The 20,723-nt window shown below is 52.6% G+C and overlaps 7 protein-coding genes across 7 annotated transcripts; 2 read left to right on the top strand and 5 right to left on the bottom strand.

Annotated features, from left to right (window-relative positions):
- Window positions 1–3,147: 3,147 nt before the first annotated feature.
- Window positions 3,148–6,081, bottom strand: J4E90_004185 (uncharacterized protein; the record flags this gene model as incomplete). Its single annotated transcript, XM_051433750.1, has 3 exons — window positions 3,148–5,209; window positions 5,272–5,797; window positions 6,078–6,081. 3 exons carry the CDS (start codon window positions 6,079–6,081, stop codon window positions 3,148–3,150), a joined length of 2,592 nt encoding a protein of 863 aa, XP_051292268.1.
- A 370-nt stretch (window positions 6,082–6,451) lies between these two features.
- Window positions 6,452–7,878, bottom strand: J4E90_004184 (uncharacterized protein; the record flags this gene model as incomplete). The annotated part of the gene is made up of 4 exons (XM_051433749.1): window positions 6,452–6,949; window positions 7,087–7,446; window positions 7,508–7,733; window positions 7,784–7,878. The coding sequence occupies 4 exons, from the start codon at window positions 7,876–7,878 to the stop codon at window positions 6,452–6,454; spliced, it is 1,179 nt and encodes a 392-aa protein (XP_051292267.1).
- A 1,367-nt stretch (window positions 7,879–9,245) lies between these two features.
- On the bottom strand, window positions 9,246–11,246 carry J4E90_004183 (uncharacterized protein; the record flags this gene model as incomplete). Its single annotated transcript, XM_051433748.1, has 1 exon — window positions 9,246–11,246. The coding sequence occupies one exon, from the start codon at window positions 11,244–11,246 to the stop codon at window positions 9,246–9,248; it is 2,001 nt and encodes a 666-aa protein (XP_051292266.1).
- A 1,937-nt stretch (window positions 11,247–13,183) lies between these two features.
- Window positions 13,184–13,810, bottom strand: J4E90_004182 (uncharacterized protein; the record flags this gene model as incomplete). The annotated part of the gene is made up of 1 exon (XM_051433747.1): window positions 13,184–13,810. One exon carries the CDS (start codon window positions 13,808–13,810, stop codon window positions 13,184–13,186), a length of 627 nt encoding a protein of 208 aa, XP_051292265.1.
- Window positions 13,811–16,535: 2,725 nt separating this feature from the next.
- Window positions 16,536–17,553, bottom strand: J4E90_004181 (uncharacterized protein; the record flags this gene model as incomplete). The annotated part of the gene is made up of 2 exons (XM_051433746.1): window positions 16,536–17,210; window positions 17,260–17,553. The coding sequence occupies 2 exons, from the start codon at window positions 17,551–17,553 to the stop codon at window positions 16,536–16,538; spliced, it is 969 nt and encodes a 322-aa protein (XP_051292264.1).
- Window positions 17,554–18,269: 716 nt separating this feature from the next.
- On the top strand, window positions 18,270–18,739 carry J4E90_004180 (uncharacterized protein; the record flags this gene model as incomplete). Its single annotated transcript, XM_051433745.1, has 3 exons — window positions 18,270–18,342; window positions 18,400–18,545; window positions 18,599–18,739. The coding sequence occupies 3 exons, from the start codon at window positions 18,270–18,272 to the stop codon at window positions 18,737–18,739; spliced, it is 360 nt and encodes a 119-aa protein (XP_051292263.1).
- Window positions 18,740–19,245: 506 nt separating this feature from the next.
- J4E90_004179 (uncharacterized protein) lies at window positions 19,246–20,485 on the top strand (the record flags this gene model as incomplete). The annotated part of the gene is made up of 3 exons (XM_051433744.1): window positions 19,246–19,700; window positions 19,771–20,150; window positions 20,205–20,485. The coding sequence occupies 3 exons, from the start codon at window positions 19,246–19,248 to the stop codon at window positions 20,483–20,485; spliced, it is 1,116 nt and encodes a 371-aa protein (XP_051292262.1).
- Window positions 20,486–20,723: the final 238 nt, after the last annotated feature.

Here is a 20,723-nt window from a genome sequence, read left to right as displayed (position 1 = left end):
TCTGTGAGATGGATTGACATTGAGTCGCTACGAATCGAGCTGGGAGACGCAGATCTGGAGCGAGAGCGCTCTCCCATAGGAAAGTAGCCGCCATCGCCGCTGTCGGTCTCTGTCATCATGATCACGGTGGTGTGGTGGCGCGAGTATTATGGCCGCGTAGGGTTGTGATGCGACTCGTGTATCCGCGAACCGTGGCGACCGCCGAAGATAGAGCCGATTCCGAGCGCCTCAACCAGACCAGTCAACAACATGAAGTAAACGCCGTATCCAGATCATAAGAAGTTTCGCGCGCAGCCGTATTCGAGATCGGGAGAGAGAAGTGCGAGTTTGCAGCGTGGAAAGATGTTGGGCGGTGTTTGTCGACGCGCTTCGGTGATCGCTATACGAGGGGTCGATCGGTAAGTCTAGACCCTGACAGACGCTACCAAGGTAACAACTACCGATGCTGCGAAAAGTGAATCGAGCGAGGCGACAGGCACACAAAGGCACCACCAGGAAAACGTATGAGTGAAGGTCAGAGATGTCGCGAAGTTCTAGAATCACGCTTCCGGGATGCCGGGTGCTATAGCAATGACGCAAATTTGGCAGGTGAAAGAAGTCGACGCACCTTTGAGACGGCGCGCGTCCGTAGCGGCCATGGGGAATATGCCCGAGCTCTGCCATTCGACGGAACATGGTTGTCGGTTGTTTGGCGCGAGATCTGGGGGGTCGATTCCTTTGGCTGATGCGACGTCGATCATTGTGGGCTGAACACTGTTCGGTTAAGGGTCTCCAGGCTACCTGGGTAGGTACCTAGGTACTTCCCCGTCTTGCCTGTATCTTGGACTGGGCATTACATCGTGTGTATTGAACATGTCGACGATTTGGTCTGATAATGATCTCCACTAATTTTAATGGTCTTCTGTTGAGGTTGAGCATAATCGACCGGCGGTCTAGAATGCCGCCCTCTGCAAACGCGATTGACAAGCCATGCACGGCAATCGAGAAATTCCCATGACTACGATGCAAATGTACCTCTTCCGGGATCACGACATTTCACGCACATGCGGAATTGGTACTGAAACAGGCATCCGCACACGGCGCTCCCGTGTCATTTTATCAGGGCGATGTCCTGTCAAGAAGCCCGAGCTGCTTCCAGATACGCTGTTGTAGGCGTTGCGCTTACATAATCCCGATGATGGTGATGTTGAAGCCCAGGACGACAACTGTCTTTCTACTAGGCAGCTACATCGACACCTGCGACTCTCAGCGATACCCCCTTCACACATCGTAGTGCACGACACAACAACACGATCCTGCCCAAGCCTTACAGATGTTCTTCTTCGGGCTCGGCGGACTGTTTACAGGTATTACATGTGAAGTCGCATCTGATAGATTCGCTCGCTAACACGCGCAGTCGCGGTCCTCCTCGTCAACGCCATAGCGATTCTCTCCGAAGACCGCTTCCTCGCACGCAGTACGTTTACCAGGTCCTCATGACCCGCCGCGACCTTTGCGCATCTACGCATCCACTGGCACACGCGAATTACAATTGAGCATCCGACTGACCAGGACATAGTTGGCTGGACAGCATCTGCAGCAGAACCCGGTTTCGGCGGCCCTCGCGACGATGCCAGTATAAAGGCGCGACTGATCAACCTCGTATCCTCCGTACGGACGCTCATGAGGTGTACGTGTACCCCTCCATACCCACGTCCCTTAGAGGGGTGGAAGACAAAGCCAGGACACATTTGCTGACACAATGCAGTACCGTTGATGTTAATCAACACCCTCATGATAATCTATCTACTGGTCCTCGGCTGAGCGCGGCGCATACACGTTACGAACCAAATTCCGACGATTTCGATTAGCATATACACGGCGCAGGAATGGGCGTACGCAAGCGTCTGGCAGTGCACGCTACAAAAGGTTGACTTTATATGATGGAGTTCATGGGGTCAAGTACTACATTGAAGAGCATTTGATATCCCTGCGTGAAGCGAGCCACTTGGGACAGGAAATGGAGGAGAGCACACCCTGATGCGATTGAGCGGGGCTGTTGAATCATAAGATACCACGTCATCCTCCCTTTGGAGTATGCAGAATTGAATCTCACAAATCGCTTTGTCGTTGGATACATGGCCAATGTGATCCGTATAAGCAAACTGGTCAGACGTATGGAAGTGAGAGAATGGAAATGAAGACACATGGAGACTATGTGTAGTTTCAATAAAGAGAAGCGAATATATGCTCCGAGTGTCGCGAATCATGTTGCAATCTACGATCTCTGAGTCTCTAGAGAAGAGTGTAGAACTCGCTTCCCGCCATAGCAATAAACTACCAAAGGGCGAGGTCGTTGTACTCAAATACTACCTCGATTTCTCGATTTCCAGCACAGCGACGAATCCACGCAGATATTTCCTTTTCCGAGTGAAGAGCCCACACGTTTTTCTTGTCCCAAGCAATGCAGCCATGGATCACAACGCGCTCGAGGCCTATCATTGTTTCCAAAACCCAAAGGGCCGCCGATGTACTGCTCTGCACTATATGCATATCAGCCACCGGGATAAACCCACTGGTGAACTCGAAAGATCCTCTACAGACCCTGAACGTGGTTATTGCATCTCTTTGCGCGTTGCTGAGTTTGTTGACGAATATGCCGATATCCTTGGGCAACATCTGGAAAGCATTGAGCTTGAAGGGTAGGAGGCGTGTCTCAGCATGGATCTGACGGCTGACGGCGAGGAGCCACAGATCCGCGGGGAGAGGTAGGCAGCGAATAACATCTATCTCGTAAGGCCCCGAGAACTTGGGGATTTTGGTGTGGCGAAGGGCGTAGGCATAGATTTGGTTGCGGATCTCGACCGGGAGACGCAGAAAGGCCAACTCTCGCTGGTTGCGCGTGGCGCTGCAGCGATATTAGTTATAATTTGGGCAGCGCGAAACTTCCGTAATAACTTACATGACGGCTGCTTCTTGAGCAACTCGAGCGTCCATCGTGGTGTTCCGTACGCGATTCAAGCTTCGTGACGAGCAAAACAGAAGGAGCGTCGAGGGTGGTTTCCAAGGTTACGACAACAGTCCAATCGGGCTAGTGAGAGCAAACAGTCCTCTGATGTCATCCATGGATTGCTTCGCAATATCGGAAGGCGTGCCTCTTCTCTCACTTCAAACGACCTTCACCTCTTTAGCCACGGCAGCGCAAAGCTCGACCGTCACTCCCGCCCCAGAGAGCACATGTATCCAAAGCCTCTGTGTATCACTCAAACGGTCGTTCTCACTTTTCACCTCTGCGAACTTGACTTCGCCCTTCTTCCCCTCTTCTTCTGCAACTCGCCAAAGAAACAAATCGGGTACACCGCCACCTCTCTGCCCATACTCTTGCGCCATGACTTTGCACACAGTTGCCAACGCCTCGCCGTCAAAGCAGCGAGCAATTTCAAGCAGGTCCACAACGTCGTATGTCCAGTCCAGACCTACAACGCAAGTCCGACGCTCATGGTGGTCGTCGTAGATTCTCTGGATGATGGCGGGTGCGTCGCCGTTTGATATCTCATTCAACCTCGCGTTGATCTCGGATATCCGAGACGGATAGAAGGCGTCGGTATGTAGGTCCAACGGACAGGTCTGGTACGGAGTCTGGAAGACGTTGGGTACGTACGTGAATAGGACGTCGTAGAACAAGTATGCGAAAAGCGTGCGCACGATACCACCTTCGGCGTGATAGCCTTTCCAGCCTTGGTTGCGGTAATGCGAGAGACACATTGCTTCGACCGAGCATTCGCCGTCCTCACGCGGGTCGATCCATATTGTCTTTCCACCCCGTCGGCCCGATTTCGCATGTGGTGAGCTATTCCGTCTCGACAATGAGGGTCTTTCACGTTCGATGCGCGTTCCCTCCATAACAACTTCGACCGGCTTCGTCAAGCGGACGTGTGAGAAGTCGTGTTGCAATCGTTTAACAAATTTCAGTGACAGTTCAAGTTTGGTGATACGCTTCTGCAAATCATAGTGATAGATAATATGCACAAGGTTATCCTGCAACCCGTCTTCACAGGTCTGCAAAGCAATAAGCTTCCAATGCCTCTTTTGTTTCTCTACGCTTCTGTTCTCCGCATCGGTCAAGGCGGCCATGTAGTGTTCTTCAAGCAATGCTTTGCGCTGATACCAAGCTCCTCTGCGAGAATGATGGAACAGTCGCTGTTGCAGCAGTTCATTCAAGAGCTCGTGCTCGCGCCTATGCTCCTTCCGTCGTCTGAGTATGTCAAGTGTCTTGTGAATGATGCGCGTGTACACCCAAGCTGGTGAAAGACGACGAAGGTATGACCCTTCGCCGCTATGGTAGACGCTGTCCTCTTTTCGCTGCTCTTCTTGAACAAGCACTTGCCAGCGCGGATATACCTCCTCAAAGGTATCCAAGATTTCCTGATACCCTTTCTCCGTTGGTCTTCCGTTGAACTCCAAAATGTTATCTATCCGATACTGCGTTCGGATAGAAGCCTCATACTCGAGCAATAGGGACCGAGAGGCGAAGATGTTCGCAGATCGAGAGACAATGTACTCTGGAAAGTTCCAACGCGCAATCTTCGCCAAGATGATGGTTGTCAATGACTTCTCGGTCCACTCGGTAGAGCGGTAAAAGACAAGATGGACACGTTCGAAGAGCTTCAAAGTGGCCAGGGAGAGTCGTATACAAGGGCCCGTTTCTTGCATGATCCTTCGTGTGAAGTGCGCATCGCGATTTGCATCATCCGAGAGATCGCCTTCGGGCTCCAGCTCGACATCGGGCGTTTCTGGTCGGGGTCTGGATACAGAGGATGCTCGCGACATCTCCGAGTCCGAACGGGTCAAACCAACGTGGCCAAGACCGGCCTGTCGCTGACTTGTGCGTCTTAGAGCCTTCAGAAGCTCACCCTTGTTCTTTCCCTTGACCTTGGCATCCTTTGCAAGAGCCTTCAGTTCATCGAGTTTCAGCAAGGATGATGCTTCCTCGAGTGTGCTTATCTCCTCCTCGGATCGATCCGCGAACGTGAATGTGTTGCCCAGTGTTGTGCCTGCTGGTGCCTCTAGTTCGCCCGGATGTGACTCGACTTCGGAGGAGGAGGCCGGCAGGTCATATGTACGTTGCAGTATTTCGGCTGCTGCGTCAAGGTCTGAGATGTCGCTGTGGTAGCCCAGGTTCTTTATGCGATGCCATGCGGAGGTCTTGCGAAGGAAAAGGCGTACGTATCTAGGAGAGAAGTCGAGGTTAGTATGACTCTACTGCTCATTATACTGGAACTTCTATCTTACAGATACTGCGCTTCATAGCCTATATCTCTCCACATTCGAAAGACTTCTGTTTCAGCCTCATCAAAGAGGTGGCCTTCCTCGTCCAGCACAGTATCCAACGCGAGGTTGAATGCGTCGACATAGAGCGAGCTCTTGCCTCGAACCCATGATCGCTTTTCCAAGCGCTCATCTGTCCCGACTGTCTTGCTTTCTTCCTCGGCCTTGTACGCTTCATATGCTTTGATGGCGTCATCGCCTGTGTCGACTTGAGGTAGCGCACTTTCTAGGTCTGTCTTGTGTTCTTGTTCTTCCTCTTTGATCACAGTGCCACTACTCTCGTCGTCAGAATCAAGCACTTCGCGCTTGACGGCCTTGCGTGGTGTTGGCGGTGGTTTCTTGGGGCTGTTGCCCGTCTTCTGGCGCTTGACCGGTCGATCTTGCTCGCCATCGAAGTTGGTGGATTTAGGATGTTTGATGAATCGGGTTATCATTTGATTGTGTACGGAAGGGCTCCGAGGATTGAGCGCCATTGCGAGGTCGCAGCAAGCTGCGGAGCGGCGCCTCGAACCAATGCAAGTAGCACTCGCCACAAGCCAGGGCGACGCGCGAGATCGCGTTGTCACGAGGCACTAACCCCAGCGGAACTTAGCGTGATTGAACCTCTGACGTCAGCGCGATGCCCTTTCGATCTTTGAGTGAAGGACCTCCGTCAGGTTCAACGGACCTGAAATATGCCTAATCGCCAAAGAAATGCATTTACGCCAGAATATACGGTAATACGAAGGCACTTGAATAGAACTTCCAGACGACGAAGGGTAAACCTCTACCCATTCTACAAACCTCTAAACGCCTTCCTGGGAAGTGAAGATACCGTAGCGACAATCGACAGCTCTCAGTACTTGCCTAACGCAGTAAAGTCTGTCCCAGGTTGAGATGAGTTGCGGCAGCAATGTACGTGAGAAGCCCTACCCCCTAAAATCTACGGTGGAGAGAACCCATCTATAGAAGGGTATGTACCAAGAAGAATGGCAACGCTAGCGGAGCGGGTGGAGGGTAGAGGGTGAATGATATCCTACCGCAATCAACGGCTTACGATATTGCTTGATTGGGTATCGTCTGGCTCGAGATGAGACGAAATTTGACATATTCAACAGACCCGACGAAGCGCGTCAACTAACAACAGTCCCACAAGTTGGCATCATCATCTTCCTGCCTGCGCCTCCGGACCTTCACACCGGACTACTCTCGACTGCGCCAACTCCAACCTACTCCCCATCCATTGGTCGCTCTGAATCTCTACTTCGGTATCAATGTGTACGCCCATATAGGCTACGCCATTCATTCCCTTCCGACTACTCCCCGCTTCCAGATCTTTCCTGTCGTCGCTCCTTTGGATATCCTCTCTTTCCACGAAGGGGTTCTCGCTTCCTAGTACTCTCTGCCCAGGTGCATGTATCGATGTAATGCCAGATTTGATATCGTAAGCGAGCTCGACGTCGTGTGAGCTGAGGTTTGTAAAGGTGCGGGCACGGCTCTGGCGCTTGCTTCTAGACAGATTACCGTATCCATGCGAGCTCTGGCCAGGCATCTGTGATTGGCTGGTGGCATAATAGCTTGTGTGCTCACGAAGGAAACGTATGTGTTCGCGGAGAAGAGGCCAGATGCCGGGGAGATTGGCTACGTAGACGGCAACGGATGCCTCACGGGTATACCACAGCATGTACGTGGTGGAGTATACGTCCGATAGATTGTAAAATTTTGTCAATATTGCTGCGACGATCTTATCGGTCATGTCAGTAAGAAGAAACCGTGAGTTGACAGGAGGGAGGAACGTACAACGAAGATACCCATGCTGAATAGTATGCCCAGCACGACTTTCTGTTTCAGAGGAAGTGAAAGCGACATGATCATCGGTATCGGCACAGCGATGATGAGGACATCGCTGCTTATGTTGAAAGTTGCCTGTACTATCGCAAAGTGCTCAAGAGTCGTGCATTGCGGATTTGGAGGCGGCACTGCCCAGTATCCTACGAATGGGCGACATGCACTGAAGAAAGTGATCTGGACAGCGAACCAGCCGATAACGACCCATAGTGCAGCCACTTTGATCCACTTCATGTTCGTTGTTCCGGTCAGCATACGAGCAAACATGAACAGCATACAGGCTTTCAAGGACCATATAACGTTGAGCATACACTACTACGTGTTAGTTGTGCGTCATAGTATGGTTTTAATGCCTCGTGGTCTGTTGACTTACTTGCTCGGAAACGACGACGATCTTCGATCCTTTGATTCGCTCATCGATCTCTCCTTGAGTGAACGTAGAGAACAGCTCTGGTGGAAAGAGGTTACTTCCACCTCCCGTTGCGATTGTGTTCAAGCATACAATCAGCCCAGTGTAGAAGGTTGGTACGGCTGTTACCATGATCCAATCATCTGCTGCAAAGGCGTTTAGGCTTCCGACTCGATGCCATCGCGCGTATCTGTAGTTAAGAGTGAGCACGGCGATATGGTTTGGCTAGGTATTACTAACGTGCGGAGTAAGATCATGACCATGCCGATGCCGTATAATATCCATGATTGCACCGACAATTGCTGCGCGAAGTCGGACATGTTGCTCTCGCCCATGATCGAGATTATGATAGTATCACCTGAAAGTCGTTCGGCCAAGGGTATCGTCCACGAGACCTGTTGTAGAGAAAACGAATGCTTGGGGTTATCAGTCGCACTTCCTCCACATGTAATGCTCCATGCTTTGAATTGTTAATAGCTCGGTTCAAACATAGTGTCGAGATAAAAGGGTTAAAACTCTTGAAATGAGATGACAGCCTTGGATGATAAAATGCCATGCCGCGGGAAGTTTACTGCTTAGCCAAGATAGACATGGTTCCGCTGCACCTATCAACACACCTAGACATCAGGTCATATCTGGATACGGCCCAAGAAACGGGACAGGTATCCTGAGACTATACCAACAACAAACATCAATAGACATCTCCGCGAAGTTGTAATCGGTATCTTGGAATCCTTCGAGGTCAATGGCGTGGATGGCCTGTGGCGATGATCAACATCAAAGTCGACCTGAATAGTTAGCATCCTGTTTCGGCCCATTCATCCTTCCAAAAGATGCCAGTGGGGATGCATAATTGGTGAGAATAGTCGCTGACAGCCAAGCTTGTCCCCGAACGAAGCGCGCCCGGGGTGCAACATTCAGCATGATGGGGTCGATCGCAGGCGTGGGATGTACCTAGTTAGGCGCCGTCCGAGGCGGACGCCTCCAGCCGCACGGTAGGCATTGTCCGTATTGGTATCAAACATCGTAAGGATTCGCGTGTAAGCAATGATTGTGATAGTTTTACTGACGGCAGGACGAGCGGTGAGTAACAGCTTCAACAACGAGAGCAACACCGTATTGTTGACAGAAACATGTATTCAAGACGTATTTGCTTCCCCCCGAACACACTCAAAGGCTATTCGAGCCACTCAAGCTGTACACCTGGATATAAGCGCAGTAAGATTCCGGTAATTAGACACGAGTCGTCCTGCCGTATATGCGTCTATCTGCGGCAATATCCACACGGAAACGTTGAAGCGTGGAGGCGGGGAGGTGCGCGATAAGGGAAAAAGAAACCACGACGGAATGCGCATGTCATCCGCCAAGCGATCCCTGCCACTATCAAACCCTACATTTCATAAGCTTTTAGAAACCAACCGAGGCTTGATTACAAGGGACCTATCTCAAAAGAAACATATATACATTCTCAAGATAAGGAAATATGCAGGTCCCAACAGACTCCCCGGCACCATGAAACAGACAGCGGAGAAACCGGAACAGCTCCATAGGAGATCTGCATCCAGGTACCAAGCCACATCATGCAGGGAAGGACCGACCACGTACACCAGACCCAACGCCAAAAAACCGCTGAATGTAAACGCTAAACCGCTCAAAAAGCTCCATGTACAGGGAAGATACAATCCATGAGCGCAACACTCATCTAAAGCGCCCAACTGCCTTTCCTAACGGCAGTTCCACGCCCCCCAGCCATGAATTCATCTTCAGCCATGTGGGGGTGTTGCCTTGCCCATTCCTGGATATAGATGCGTAAGGCGCGCCAGCGCATGCATGTCTCCTCGGTAATCTGGGTGTCCTTCAAATTGCCGTCGTTGCCTAGACGAATGTAGCCACGGGATGAGGCGAGGTGATCGTCTTGCCTCAACTCGGAAATGGGAATGTGCGAAATCTTTGAAAGCTCTTCATCGAACGGACGTGCCATTGATGGATAACCGAGTGACAGGTAATTGTACACTTGGGTGACAAAGTTGTCACCGAATTCTTCTTCGATGGACTGCTCGACAGCGAGCTTCTCATCGATGCCCGAGAAGTCTGTTTGCCCAAAAGTGACGCCGGAGCTCGATGCCGGAGGCGTAGGTGGCAAGAGGCTCGTAGAGGGCGTTGGACAAGGCGACATGGGGTTTGGCTTCTCATTGTGGGGTGTGAGTAGACCGGCTGGCCCGCGTGGGGACTTGTCTCCACCGTTGACGCAAAATCCACCCCACAATCCGTGCGTGCTCGAAGCTCGGCTGTTGGCATTGGACCACAATGATGGTGTTGTACTCGTTTGCCTGCCGTTGCCTTTTCCACACCATAAGCTTTCTCCTGTTTCAGACGCGGCCTTGGACTGCTCAGAGAGATAGCACATAGCCGTCCGGACCGCATCGCATCCTTGAGTAGGGTCAAAACGAGATGGCTCCGGTGATGCACATCGCGGGAATTTGATGTCCTGTCCAAGCATGGGAGGTCGAGCTTCTTTGCGCTGACGCTCTAATTCGGGGTCTTTTCGCTCTTTCGCAAACTTCTTGGCCGTAGCAGCATCCAGAAAGCCGGCTGGGTTTCCAAATGGACTGAAAGCAGGCTTGACATACTCCTTCTGCTTCTGCTCCTCTTTACCGGCTTTCTGCTTCTCTTGATACTCACGCATGGCAATTAGATCCCAATTAACCTGCGTGAAGGACGGTTCTCGCTGCGGCTTCGCCTCAGTGACTGATGGCTCTGAGCCTTCTGTATCATGATCCACGTAATGAGCCACGGGTTCGTGGAAGTCGCTGTTCGGGAATGCGGCCAAGGCCTGTTCCCGAAGCTGTTTCTCTGCAGCCTTAGCAGCCAACTCAAGTAGGTAGCCAGCAGAACTGTCGTCAACACTTTCTCGTCGTCGAGTAGCTTCTTTGTACATAAACGAATGGTCTGAAATATAAGGTGGCGACTCGGTCGGCGATGGCGGCGCAGATGCTTCAGACTCGGAAGACTCAATCGGGTCTAAGTCAGGAACACGGAACGAGTGTTGCGAGCAGCTAAAGTACGACCGGCGTCTACACGGTGAGGCGTTGCGTTGTATCTCCAAAAACAAAGGGTTCTGTTTGATATCAAAAGTCGGTGTGTTTGTTGGCGGTGTGGGAGGGATTCCCAGTATCCTTGCTTTCCGGGCACTTATTGCAGAGTCCGGGGTCGCCTCAGTCTTGTCGGACGGTTGTATTGCGGGAGTGTCGTCCCCAGCCTTGCGATGTCTTTGGGCAGTTTCGATCAATTGCGGTCGAAATTTCTTGGTAGGCAGTTTTAGAGAAGCCCTGTACTGGCTACTGTAGCTTGAAGCCGCTTCCATAGGATCCGCTTTGAACTTCCCAGTGGGGGATGTTTGCTCTTCCCAGTCCTTGGCAAACTTCTGACGACTGCTTCGTGTGGTCGTCTCCAAGGGCTCGGGAGCAAAGCGACGGTTGGACTTCTTGGTAGTCTCAACGGGCTCGGGCGCAAACCTACGGCTAGACTTGGAACTTGATTTTGTCGTCTCTATTGGCTGTGGTGCAAACCTCCGTGGCTTCGGCCTCTCGGCCTGCTGTGCCGGAGCTTTGTCCTGCTCTGCCGCAGCCTTGTCCTTGGAGGACGAGACTGTTGTCTCGATGGGCTCGACCTTGAAACGCCTGGGAGGAGCTGCTGACGCCATCTTTAAGTATTTCCAGCACTTGAAGGGGGCTCCCTGATGCTATACTTATACAGGCAATCGGATATATGACTAACGGTGTCTTCGCCAATCGCAAGACTATGCGGTCGCCCGGGTAGACTAGTGGCAGAGGCCTAGTATCTGGGGAGGTGCGGAACCGAAGCGGGGAATTTACTCGGAATATTTCGGAGGCATGTAACTGCGTAGGGGCGCTGTTGAGCGTGACAGCGACGTTGCGGACAATGCTCGGTGCAAAAGTAAGCACACGCAATCCCCGCTGGCGGTATGTTGTGGTGGAAGCGCTGGGATGGAGGGTGCAGCCGATGCTGGCTAGTTGGGGGCAGGGAATTGTCTACGGCGGTCGATTCGGAGGCGCGTAGGGCTCAAGGGTACTCGTGTAGTCTTGGAGCATGTCAGTCGCGTGCCATTTTGCTTCTGGCCGTCTCCCACGCCCGGGCTCAACTTACTGGACCCCGTATCGCAGTTCCCACACGGCCAAGGGTTTGTCGAAGTGCGGAAAGCGTCTGAAGGAGAGGTTGCCGAGAAACATGTGAATGGCACAATGTCTAGTAGCTGGCGCTGGCGTGTGTGGTGCAGGATGACGTATGGTGGAGCGACTGCTAGGGACAGCCCAGAGCTACCGCGGGGGTTTGCGGGTTTGGGTATGCGTGGGCGTGCACTGGTGGTGAGAGCCGTTGGTTATATCCAGGGCGGTCGCGGTCGTGTTCAGTCGTGGGCGCAGCTCGTTGGACGACAGGGTTGAGTTTCCAGCGTCTTGTTGAGGTTCGAGAGCTGGTCGTAGCGCCCTAGGACCAGCAAGATCCAGGCACTTAGATGGTCTTATCAATGCGTGCACCGCTATTGACACACGAGATATCCCTCGGACTTGGACTAAATGGGCAGTGGCAGAAAGTTCTAGGGCTACATGGCTGTCTACCAGCTGCCCGATGACCAGCCTCGTGGGCGGAGCGGTCAATCAGTGGAGTCAGCACTCTGCACCCGACCGCATCTTCGGCACGTTAATTCGTTCCAGGATGCACGGTGCGAACGTGCAGCAGCCGTGTGGGTCTGCGATGAGAACTAGACAATTCCATGTCGAGCATCGGGGATCGACAAATGGCATGCGCTACTCCACGACTCCAGACTCCACGCCCGCTTGCTGATCGAGAATGACTACAGCCTTTGGGGATTCCAGAAAGTCTGATCAGGCCTTTGCCTCGCAGTGAAAGCTGTGCGGCATTTTGTGTGGAAATTAATGCTTTATTTACGGAAACCCTAGCCACGTACTTGTCTCCGCTGAGAAGAGCCCACAGAAGGTCATGGCGGCATCATGTATTCCCGAATGCGGCCGCTGAGGCAGGAATCTTTTCATGTGTGCGTAGCCATCATGGCATAATTTATCACAATTCCACGACACAACTGCAGCATGCACATGCGCTTTCCGTTTACCGGTGTCGTGCTCAGAAGGCATACTTCGAGTTTAATCTGGCGCTGACCATCCGACGTTGTGAGGAGTAATCGGGCAGGTGCGGGCGATTTCGGGTGGCTTTTGCGGTTGACACATGCAGCATGAACGACGGTTACCGTAACCAAAATTAGACAAATCTACCATAACTCCCGGGCACTTCGTGAGGATACTCCTATCTTACTATTGCTTTGTTCGCTCCGCTACGCCTATATCGCTTTCCATTTCACATTGACCATGCATCTGGCTGGGACCTCACGACTGCTTCTCTTGAAACTGACACAATTCTTGGATACATCGACTAACACAGTTCTCTCAAACGCCAAAAGAAATACCTAGGTACTCAATAGTTCCGTTCGTTATACACAACATCGAAGGATGATCTGAATATCCATTCCAAAAGAGAGCGCGCCTGGACTCCAACCACCAACCACCAACCAACAAAAGCCTTCCAGTCTAATCATACCACACCAAACTATGGCGGCGAGATGTATCCATAAGCCGGCGCATACCCGTTCCACGACTGCTCCACCAGATACCAGAGGGGCGAGCGATCCGGCACGACAAGGTGACTCGCTGGGTCTCCGCGGCAATGCTCGTACTGGGGGCTGAGACGCAGCGGAGACTGCAGAAAAAAGTACTCAATAGGCAACGGCGTGGCAACCGGCATGCTGTGGGCAACCCAATAAAGAACACCCGGGTCGGGTGATCGGCTGCGAGCGCTGCCGCCGGCAGATGCTACTGGACTGTGGTCGATTGTGGCACACGGTTCGACGACCATGCTGTCCGACATGGCGGCACAGTCTTGGACCGCGTCTGTGGGGTCTAGGTCTGAAGAGTGTGTCGTGGCATCGTCTGCATCTTGGAAAACTCTGATATCCTCCTCGTGGGACGCGGTCATCAAGTATGGTTCGTCGTCTGCATCAACGGCCGTCTCGTCGTCGCTCACTCCGCCACCGCCTTCGTCGTCGCTGGCCTTCTCGCACCCTTCTCCGCAGTCGTAGCCACAATTCCTCCATTTGAATTGGGGCGGTCTATCAGACGATGGGCTATCTAGAGCCGGCTGGTGGGAGGGGTTGTTCGGATCATCGCGGTCGTACATCGTGGCGATAGTAAGAAGACCAAGCAGTCTTTTCTGAAGGCATGTTAGTGCATCTGGTGTAGTATCGGCTCAAGTACCTAGTACCATCGTTGCCAAAGGCGAGGACGTAGCCGAAGTCGAATCGTTGCATACACATAGAGAAGTAGTGCATCTTACCTCGACAGCTCTACGAGAAGGAACAGGAACAGCAAGCAATGGAAGACAACTCTATTTGTCACAGGACAATGATCGTTTTGGCAAAGGTAATGGTATACACGCTAATAATACAGATCAAAGCACCTCCAAATCAATAAACTCTGGAGAAGGGATCGAAAAGAACGACTGCCGCACATCCTCCGAAGTCTTTATACACACAGTACACGAGCGATCATCGGCCACCCAAAATATACGACAGAACAAACGGGACTCACTACCGCCTCCGCGACAGACACGTTGCCTGACCCCAAGCCTGAGTCGGTCACCTACCTGGCTCCAACAACCCATCACTGGACCTCCTTCCCCGCATTTATCGCAACCGAGATCACACCAGTACTCTGAAGGACCACTATCCTCCGCTCATCTATTACCGTATTCCGACACCGGCCAGCGTGCTCATAACCTGGGGTAGTCGACAGTACCCTCGAGTAACCACGCGACGGAAGGATAGCATAGGATACGTCCAAGACGAGCTGGTAAGATCCGAAGGTAACCGGCATGTAGATTGTTTTGCCTGATGACGGCATGGGGACTTTGTTTTGGGGAGAACGCGTCGCGTGTGCGTGTCCGAGATGGGCTCACCGGAGGCCGCCTACATGGGCGTTGGAAGTGGGGTAAAAAGCCACCGGTCAACACCGAGAGCGATTGTAGACCAAGGAGTTAGGTATGACTCTGATGAGATTGGTCGCTTTGTTTTGGCATGGTGCGGACCTATGTCACTGTGTATGCCGGATATTTGGGGTCGCGTTAAGCAATGTTGCCGCTTTTAACCTCGTCGGTCGGGAGATTTTGTTACTGGTGGATGGATTTAGAAAGGAGATATCATTGTCTCATGATTCTTTGGATATTTCCTGATATTTCTCTTGTATCATGGTCATGGTGTAGCGCGCCAATGTATATGCATCTAAATTGCCTTCCATTCGCCTCCGCATGCCGGGTCCTCGATCCGAACACGACGTCTTCTCCTGTCACTCGATGCCCTTTCTCTCCACTTTGCTCATTTGTTATGCCAGAGTAACGTTCGTAAGGAATTCCAGTCGTCCGACTGAACGTAACTGTCCACACGTTAGCATAATCCCATATTCTTTGAGCTTCAAGGGTTACCCACATGTAACTCATACTGCTCCTCAAACTGCTCTGCACAGCCTCAGGATGCCACCTGAAAATATACATAACCATCGCCCAACTCAGACTGGCAAAAACCGGCCACCCATTCTTCGCCATCGTTCTCCTCATCTCGCCATTACCGAACAGTTCCCACCCGCCACCACCTCCCTGGACTCCTTGTCCACTAGCTCCACCTCCGACCTGTCGTGGTTGTACTGCCAGCTTTGCCAACGCTAACAGTACGCGTGCAGCTACGTATATGACGATTTGCTGAGACACGGAATTGTGAATTGTGCGACCGAAGACGGTGTAGCCGCCTAAAAGGCCAGCGAGGAAGGAATCGTAGTGTCGCTCTTTACCGGTCGGGGACGCGTGTCGGAGGAAGATCATGCAGGATTTGTAGACGAGAGCGAAGAGGCCGAGGTTACGGGCGTGCTGGCGGGTCGCTTTGTAGACGAGCAAGCATTTTGATCGGAAACTGTTTGGCTTTTGTCAGCAAGAACACTTTTTAGTTATGGAGTAGAGAAGAGGTTTGGTAGTAAGGGGAGGTCTACGTACCTTCCAGATCTGAAGAGGAAGATCATTCTGCAACCACGCGTCAGCTATCCACCTCTCATAAACGTACGGCCTTGCGGAAACCTACACAAGCGCATGCGGAAAGCGCACTTTGCTTCCATATACGATGCCATTCCTTACACCTTTTACCAGTGTGAGGATATCGTGGTACTTTGGATCTAGCACAATCCTGTCGAGCGCAGCCTGTTCAAGCCGTCAGCTCGCGCCTGAGAAGATGCGAAATCTGAGTTTCTGCAACATACCTCGAGGGCGTGTAATCTGTCCATGTCGATTGTAGGTGTGTGTTATGGCCTGGGTGTTGTGTTCTGTCGTTGCTGGCTTGCGTCCGGCGAAGAAGAGCCTCGGTCCAGCGCGCGCGCGTTGCGATGACGTTTGCCGCTACCTTTTACGGTCGCGGGAACTCTGAAGGAGACAATCGAAAGAGTAAAGAGAAGAGTGGAAGTACCGTGTACGTATCATGAGGCTGGCATGGGGACGAGAGCGAGGTTTGCGGTTGGGTATAGATAGCGCAGAGTCGCAGTCGCGGAATGGCCGCTGGCATCTGATCCTCGGCTCGCGTCACATTGCCGGTCGCTGCTTCCCCACATCCGTGGATTGGTGCAGTTTCGCGCTAAGAGGAGGAAGGGACAGGGGTGTTTGCGCTTTGACATGTGAAGGTAGAATAATTTGGGAAGAGTTGCATGTGCATGCGCTCTATAATCTAAGACTACTGCTTCTTTTCTATACGCTCAATGTAACAATACATGGTATCTCGACGCTCCCGCCTGATGCTATAAAAACGCCCCCAAACACCATGATATGCTGCTCGACGAATTCCGCGCAACCAGCGCGAGATTCCGTAACGGTCCTACTCTACCCGACGAGTAGGCCATCGCTTCTTTAACTCTTCATATACCGTAAAGATGAATGCAGAACTGGGTATGGATCTCGCAACTGTGATACCACACCCACGGTACATGCCTTTGATACCATGTTGCTTCCAAACCGCCTTTCCTACGGCGCTAAATGTCGACTTTCCGCCAGTCAGTTGCTTGACGTCTTCCGTCTGCATCCTCGACTTGATCGTGTCCGCAGGGTAGAACATGAAGTTGTAGGCTCCACCTGCGACAGAACCAGAGGCCATGCGCTGCCAGACGGGAATATCTTCGTCCTTGGCTGAGGTACTGGAGCCCTTGAACAGGATCTTCATGCCTTCATAGCCACCGAACCATGCCGCGCCGCCTCCTGTCTCGCGAATCAAGGTTCCAAATTGTCCGTGCCAGTAGCCCTTGAGGCCCTGGTGACGATAGATGGAAGCAATGACTCCTCTGATAGTTGGTGCGGCTACGACGCTGCCGGTTGTTTCTAGGGGAACTTGCATCTTGCATTTAACGAGTTCAATCGGTGTTAAGAAGAGTGATGTGATGGCGCCTGCGACCATTCCGCAAAAGAGCATGCCGGAATAGGGCAGATCTCGCTCCGGGTGTCGTTTCAGTTCAGGATAAAATCCCGAGGACTTGAGGGCATCGCCAGCCAGACGATACTGCGAACCACATCAGCTTGGTCCCCTTCCTCATTGAGATACTACTCACACTAAAGAACAATGTGCTCGTCTCTACAGCAGCTCCCACCAGAGGCGCACTGATCCCCCGGTATATTCCAAGGAAGCCATCCTGCTGTAAGGACTTCTTGAAGCAGTCCAATGGCCCGGTGTAGCGGAGTGGCACCTGGTCGGGCTGTGACTGTAGCCGAACTTTGACCGTGTCGAAGGGGTACTCGATGTACTTTCCGACAATTCCAGCTGCGGATCCACAGAGAACATCCTTCAGGGCCTCTTCGCCCTTGCCTATGGTATGTGCAGCAGCAGGGCTCCGGACCTCTTCCATTATGACTGGGTTGGGCAGCCGGCCTCTTCCCCCCACCACCGACACCGGACTCTCTTGTGCTTCCATGAATGCGGAATGTATGTGGCTCGTCAACGGATATGTGTGATTGTATTGAATGTATGGTTATGAGGCCGAGCGCATGTTGCGTGCGAAGAGTCGTGGGCGGTGAGAGGGCGCGTGGCTACTGTTATGAATCGGAGCCCATGTCAATGATAGAGTACACCGGTAGCGTTTGCGTTATGGCGAGTGGAGGAAGGTTCGGAAGTGTGTAACACGACGAAGAGAGTTTGCTCGAGGGAGCATGTAGCGGGCCGTGTGTGCGACGGGGATGGAGAAGATGATAACGCCCAACGTTGTACCAAACAGGGTCGACCTTTCTTTAGCTAGCCTAGGAAAATTCTGCAGTATCGGAAGAAAGTATTACAAGAGTGGAAAGCGCACAGCGCCTACTAAGCCAGACCATCTGCATGCGCGAATAAAGTATGGAGGCAACAAGCAGTTGGGAACGCGCTCCGGCCGCACTTCTGCTGATGCAGCTTATCAGATCAATTCGATCTGATAACGTTTGAGTTGGGCGGAATTTGGGGATCCCTGGCTGGCAGCCCGCGCCGGCAAAGTGCGCTAGTTATCGATAATCGGCATTAACTTTTCTCGCGCCGCCGTGTTCTGGGTTCGAGAACTTCTGCGAGATCCACTGGTCGCGCAACACTGCAACCATGTCTGAATCTGTGATAATCGAGGCGCCTCCTGCGACGGAAACTGCCCCTGTCAAGGGCATGAAAAAGAACGGTATGCGACAGCTGAGTGCGGCACACCATTGCGACATGGCAATCTAACTTTCCCCAGGCAAGCAATGGCACGACAACAAGGGCCCCTTCCGACCAAAGGCTGGCCAGACCTCATGGGAGAAGCGCAGTGAGGAGAGGAAAGCGCTCGCTGCTGTCAAGGCGAAGGAGAAGGAGCTGAAGGACGAGAAGGAGTCTGAGAGACAGGTAGGAAACCACGGCTTTTGGTTACAAATAGACAGGAACTGACTGTGCAATAGCGACGAGTCGAAGCCATCAAGACCAAGCGCGCCGCCAAAGCAGAACGAGAGCGATTCGCCCAGATGGAGGAGAAGATGCACAAGAAGCGCGTCGAGCGCCTGAAGAGGAGGGAGAAGCGAAATAAGATGCTGAAGTCATGAGCTCGGGTCGGTTAGACTAAAGCAGAAGCATATAATGCGGCCAAGAAAATGCCGCTTCGGGAGGGTGTTGTAAAGGTGCAGAGGCAGGCGCGACTGCACAGCCTAGAAACCACCGGGAAAGCAAGAGCGACCGGCACCAGTTCAGAGAAGTCCAGTCTGTAGGGCGGATGCAAGCAATGATACCCTATCGAGACTTCCACAGTGGAAGACGCAGCAAAAAGCAATCATTAGAATCCTGTACATGATCAAAGAATCTGAAGTCAGTACTGAAAGTATCATACCCACAGACGTGGAATTGCGTGCACAAGCAATTCGAGTTCAATATCTGCAAAGTCACAATCATCATGAGTGTCTAGGCGGCTGTTTCATGACTCTCTTCACATGCGCCTCCCCAGCTGGCTAGCGGAAGGAGACCCCTGCAATGACACGCGAAACTCGGAAGTCGATCTTGGAACCCAGCAGCACCGACAACTGCCTCGTTGCGCCGACCCAACCACCACCATGACATGGACGGACAGCTTCACCTCCATGCCGGCCTGGCCGACCCCAGGTCTTTCCGTCCCAACCTCTACAGCTCCCGTTCGACGACGCGCGTGACGACTGACCCCGAGAAGAAGTCGCATTCCCACCTGCACAAGCACAAGTCGTCGCGACACCACCACGACCGTCACGATGACCGGCACCGCCACAGCTCCAGCCGACGCCATGCTGCCAAAGAGGCGATGCAGTCAGCCATCCAGATACAGCCGCCCACCAGCTTCGGAGACCTGCTGAGGCAGGCGCGAGGGAGCAGAGACACGAGCCCCAGTCACAGTCGCAGGGAGAGCGTCGCACCAGGCCAGGCGGATGGCAGCGTGCATGGGAAGGAGGAAAGCACTCCAGGCATCACCATCCCGCCGCGGAGACCAATCCGGCAGGCGGATGTGGAGCTAGAGGCTAAGAGAGTTGAGGCTAGAGAACGGTGCGTCTGCGTCATTCACTATCAGGCCCGCAGCATTCCACCAAGATGCCTCTTCTAACATGGCCCGCAGAGACCTTCGTGCGGTTCTGCAGACCCTTTCCGACCAGTCTCTCAAGACGTCGCGCCGCCTAGACGACACCTACTATTCTATTCTCGAGAAGGTCTCTGTATTGCGCCAGACCATCGGAACACTGCAAGAGCTCTCTGGCCTGACCAAGGAGCTCCACGAAAACTTCGAGTCGGACACGACAGAGTTGCTGGAGGATGTGACTGGCCAAGTGGAAGCCTTTGATGGCTTCAAGACGCAACAGGAGCAAGTGAGCGGGTTGGAAGAGCGCATCAAGGCGGGCAAAGAGAAAGCTGATGCACTGACGGCGAGGCTCGAACGAGCCAAAGAGCGTGTCGATGCGAGGGCCAAGTCGGAAGCGCAGTGGCAGGCAAAGAACACCCGTATGGCTATCCTCACAACCTTCCTTTGTTTCCGTTTCAACTGACATCACACAGATCGCGTGCGCATATTCTGGGCTATAGTGGGCTTCGTAGCTGCTCTCATACTAGCCCTCGTTGTCTTCCGCCCGTCGCAACCGACCGATAACCCACACGAACCGAAGAACACACTCGATCCTGCGACCAGAGAGGCAATTCTGAAGGCCGACATTCCAGACATAGCAAAAGAGGCAATTATAGGGCCGTCATCTAGTACTGCAAGTCCAAAAATGGAGACCCCCGAAGCGCAGCCTGTACTAGATGACGATGAGCGACTTCGCGCATTCGATGAGTTGTAATACTTCGAGCTACGTTCCTGCCTCCTTTGCTTTCGAACACCAAGATACCCCTGCGATAGTTTTGCCACGTCCAATATCAATCTCGAAATGATCAAGTTCTTTTGGTGTTACCGTCCACATCATCCTAGCCGTCAGGAGACCTATCCACGCCAACCAAGAAAAAAGCTGAACAGGCCTGCAGCCTACATCAAATTAAAACCCTACAAGATAGGTGAATTAGCGTTAATGTAGGCTCTAG

This window comes from Alternaria incomplexa (genome assembly GCF_024043165.1).
Source record: "Alternaria incomplexa strain BMP 0042 chromosome Unknown scaffold_5, whole genome shotgun sequence".
Taxonomy (NCBI): domain Eukaryota; kingdom Fungi; phylum Ascomycota; class Dothideomycetes; order Pleosporales; family Pleosporaceae; genus Alternaria; species Alternaria incomplexa.
Note: the sequence above shows the minus strand (reverse complement) of the source record. Positions and strands in the feature narration are given on the sequence as shown.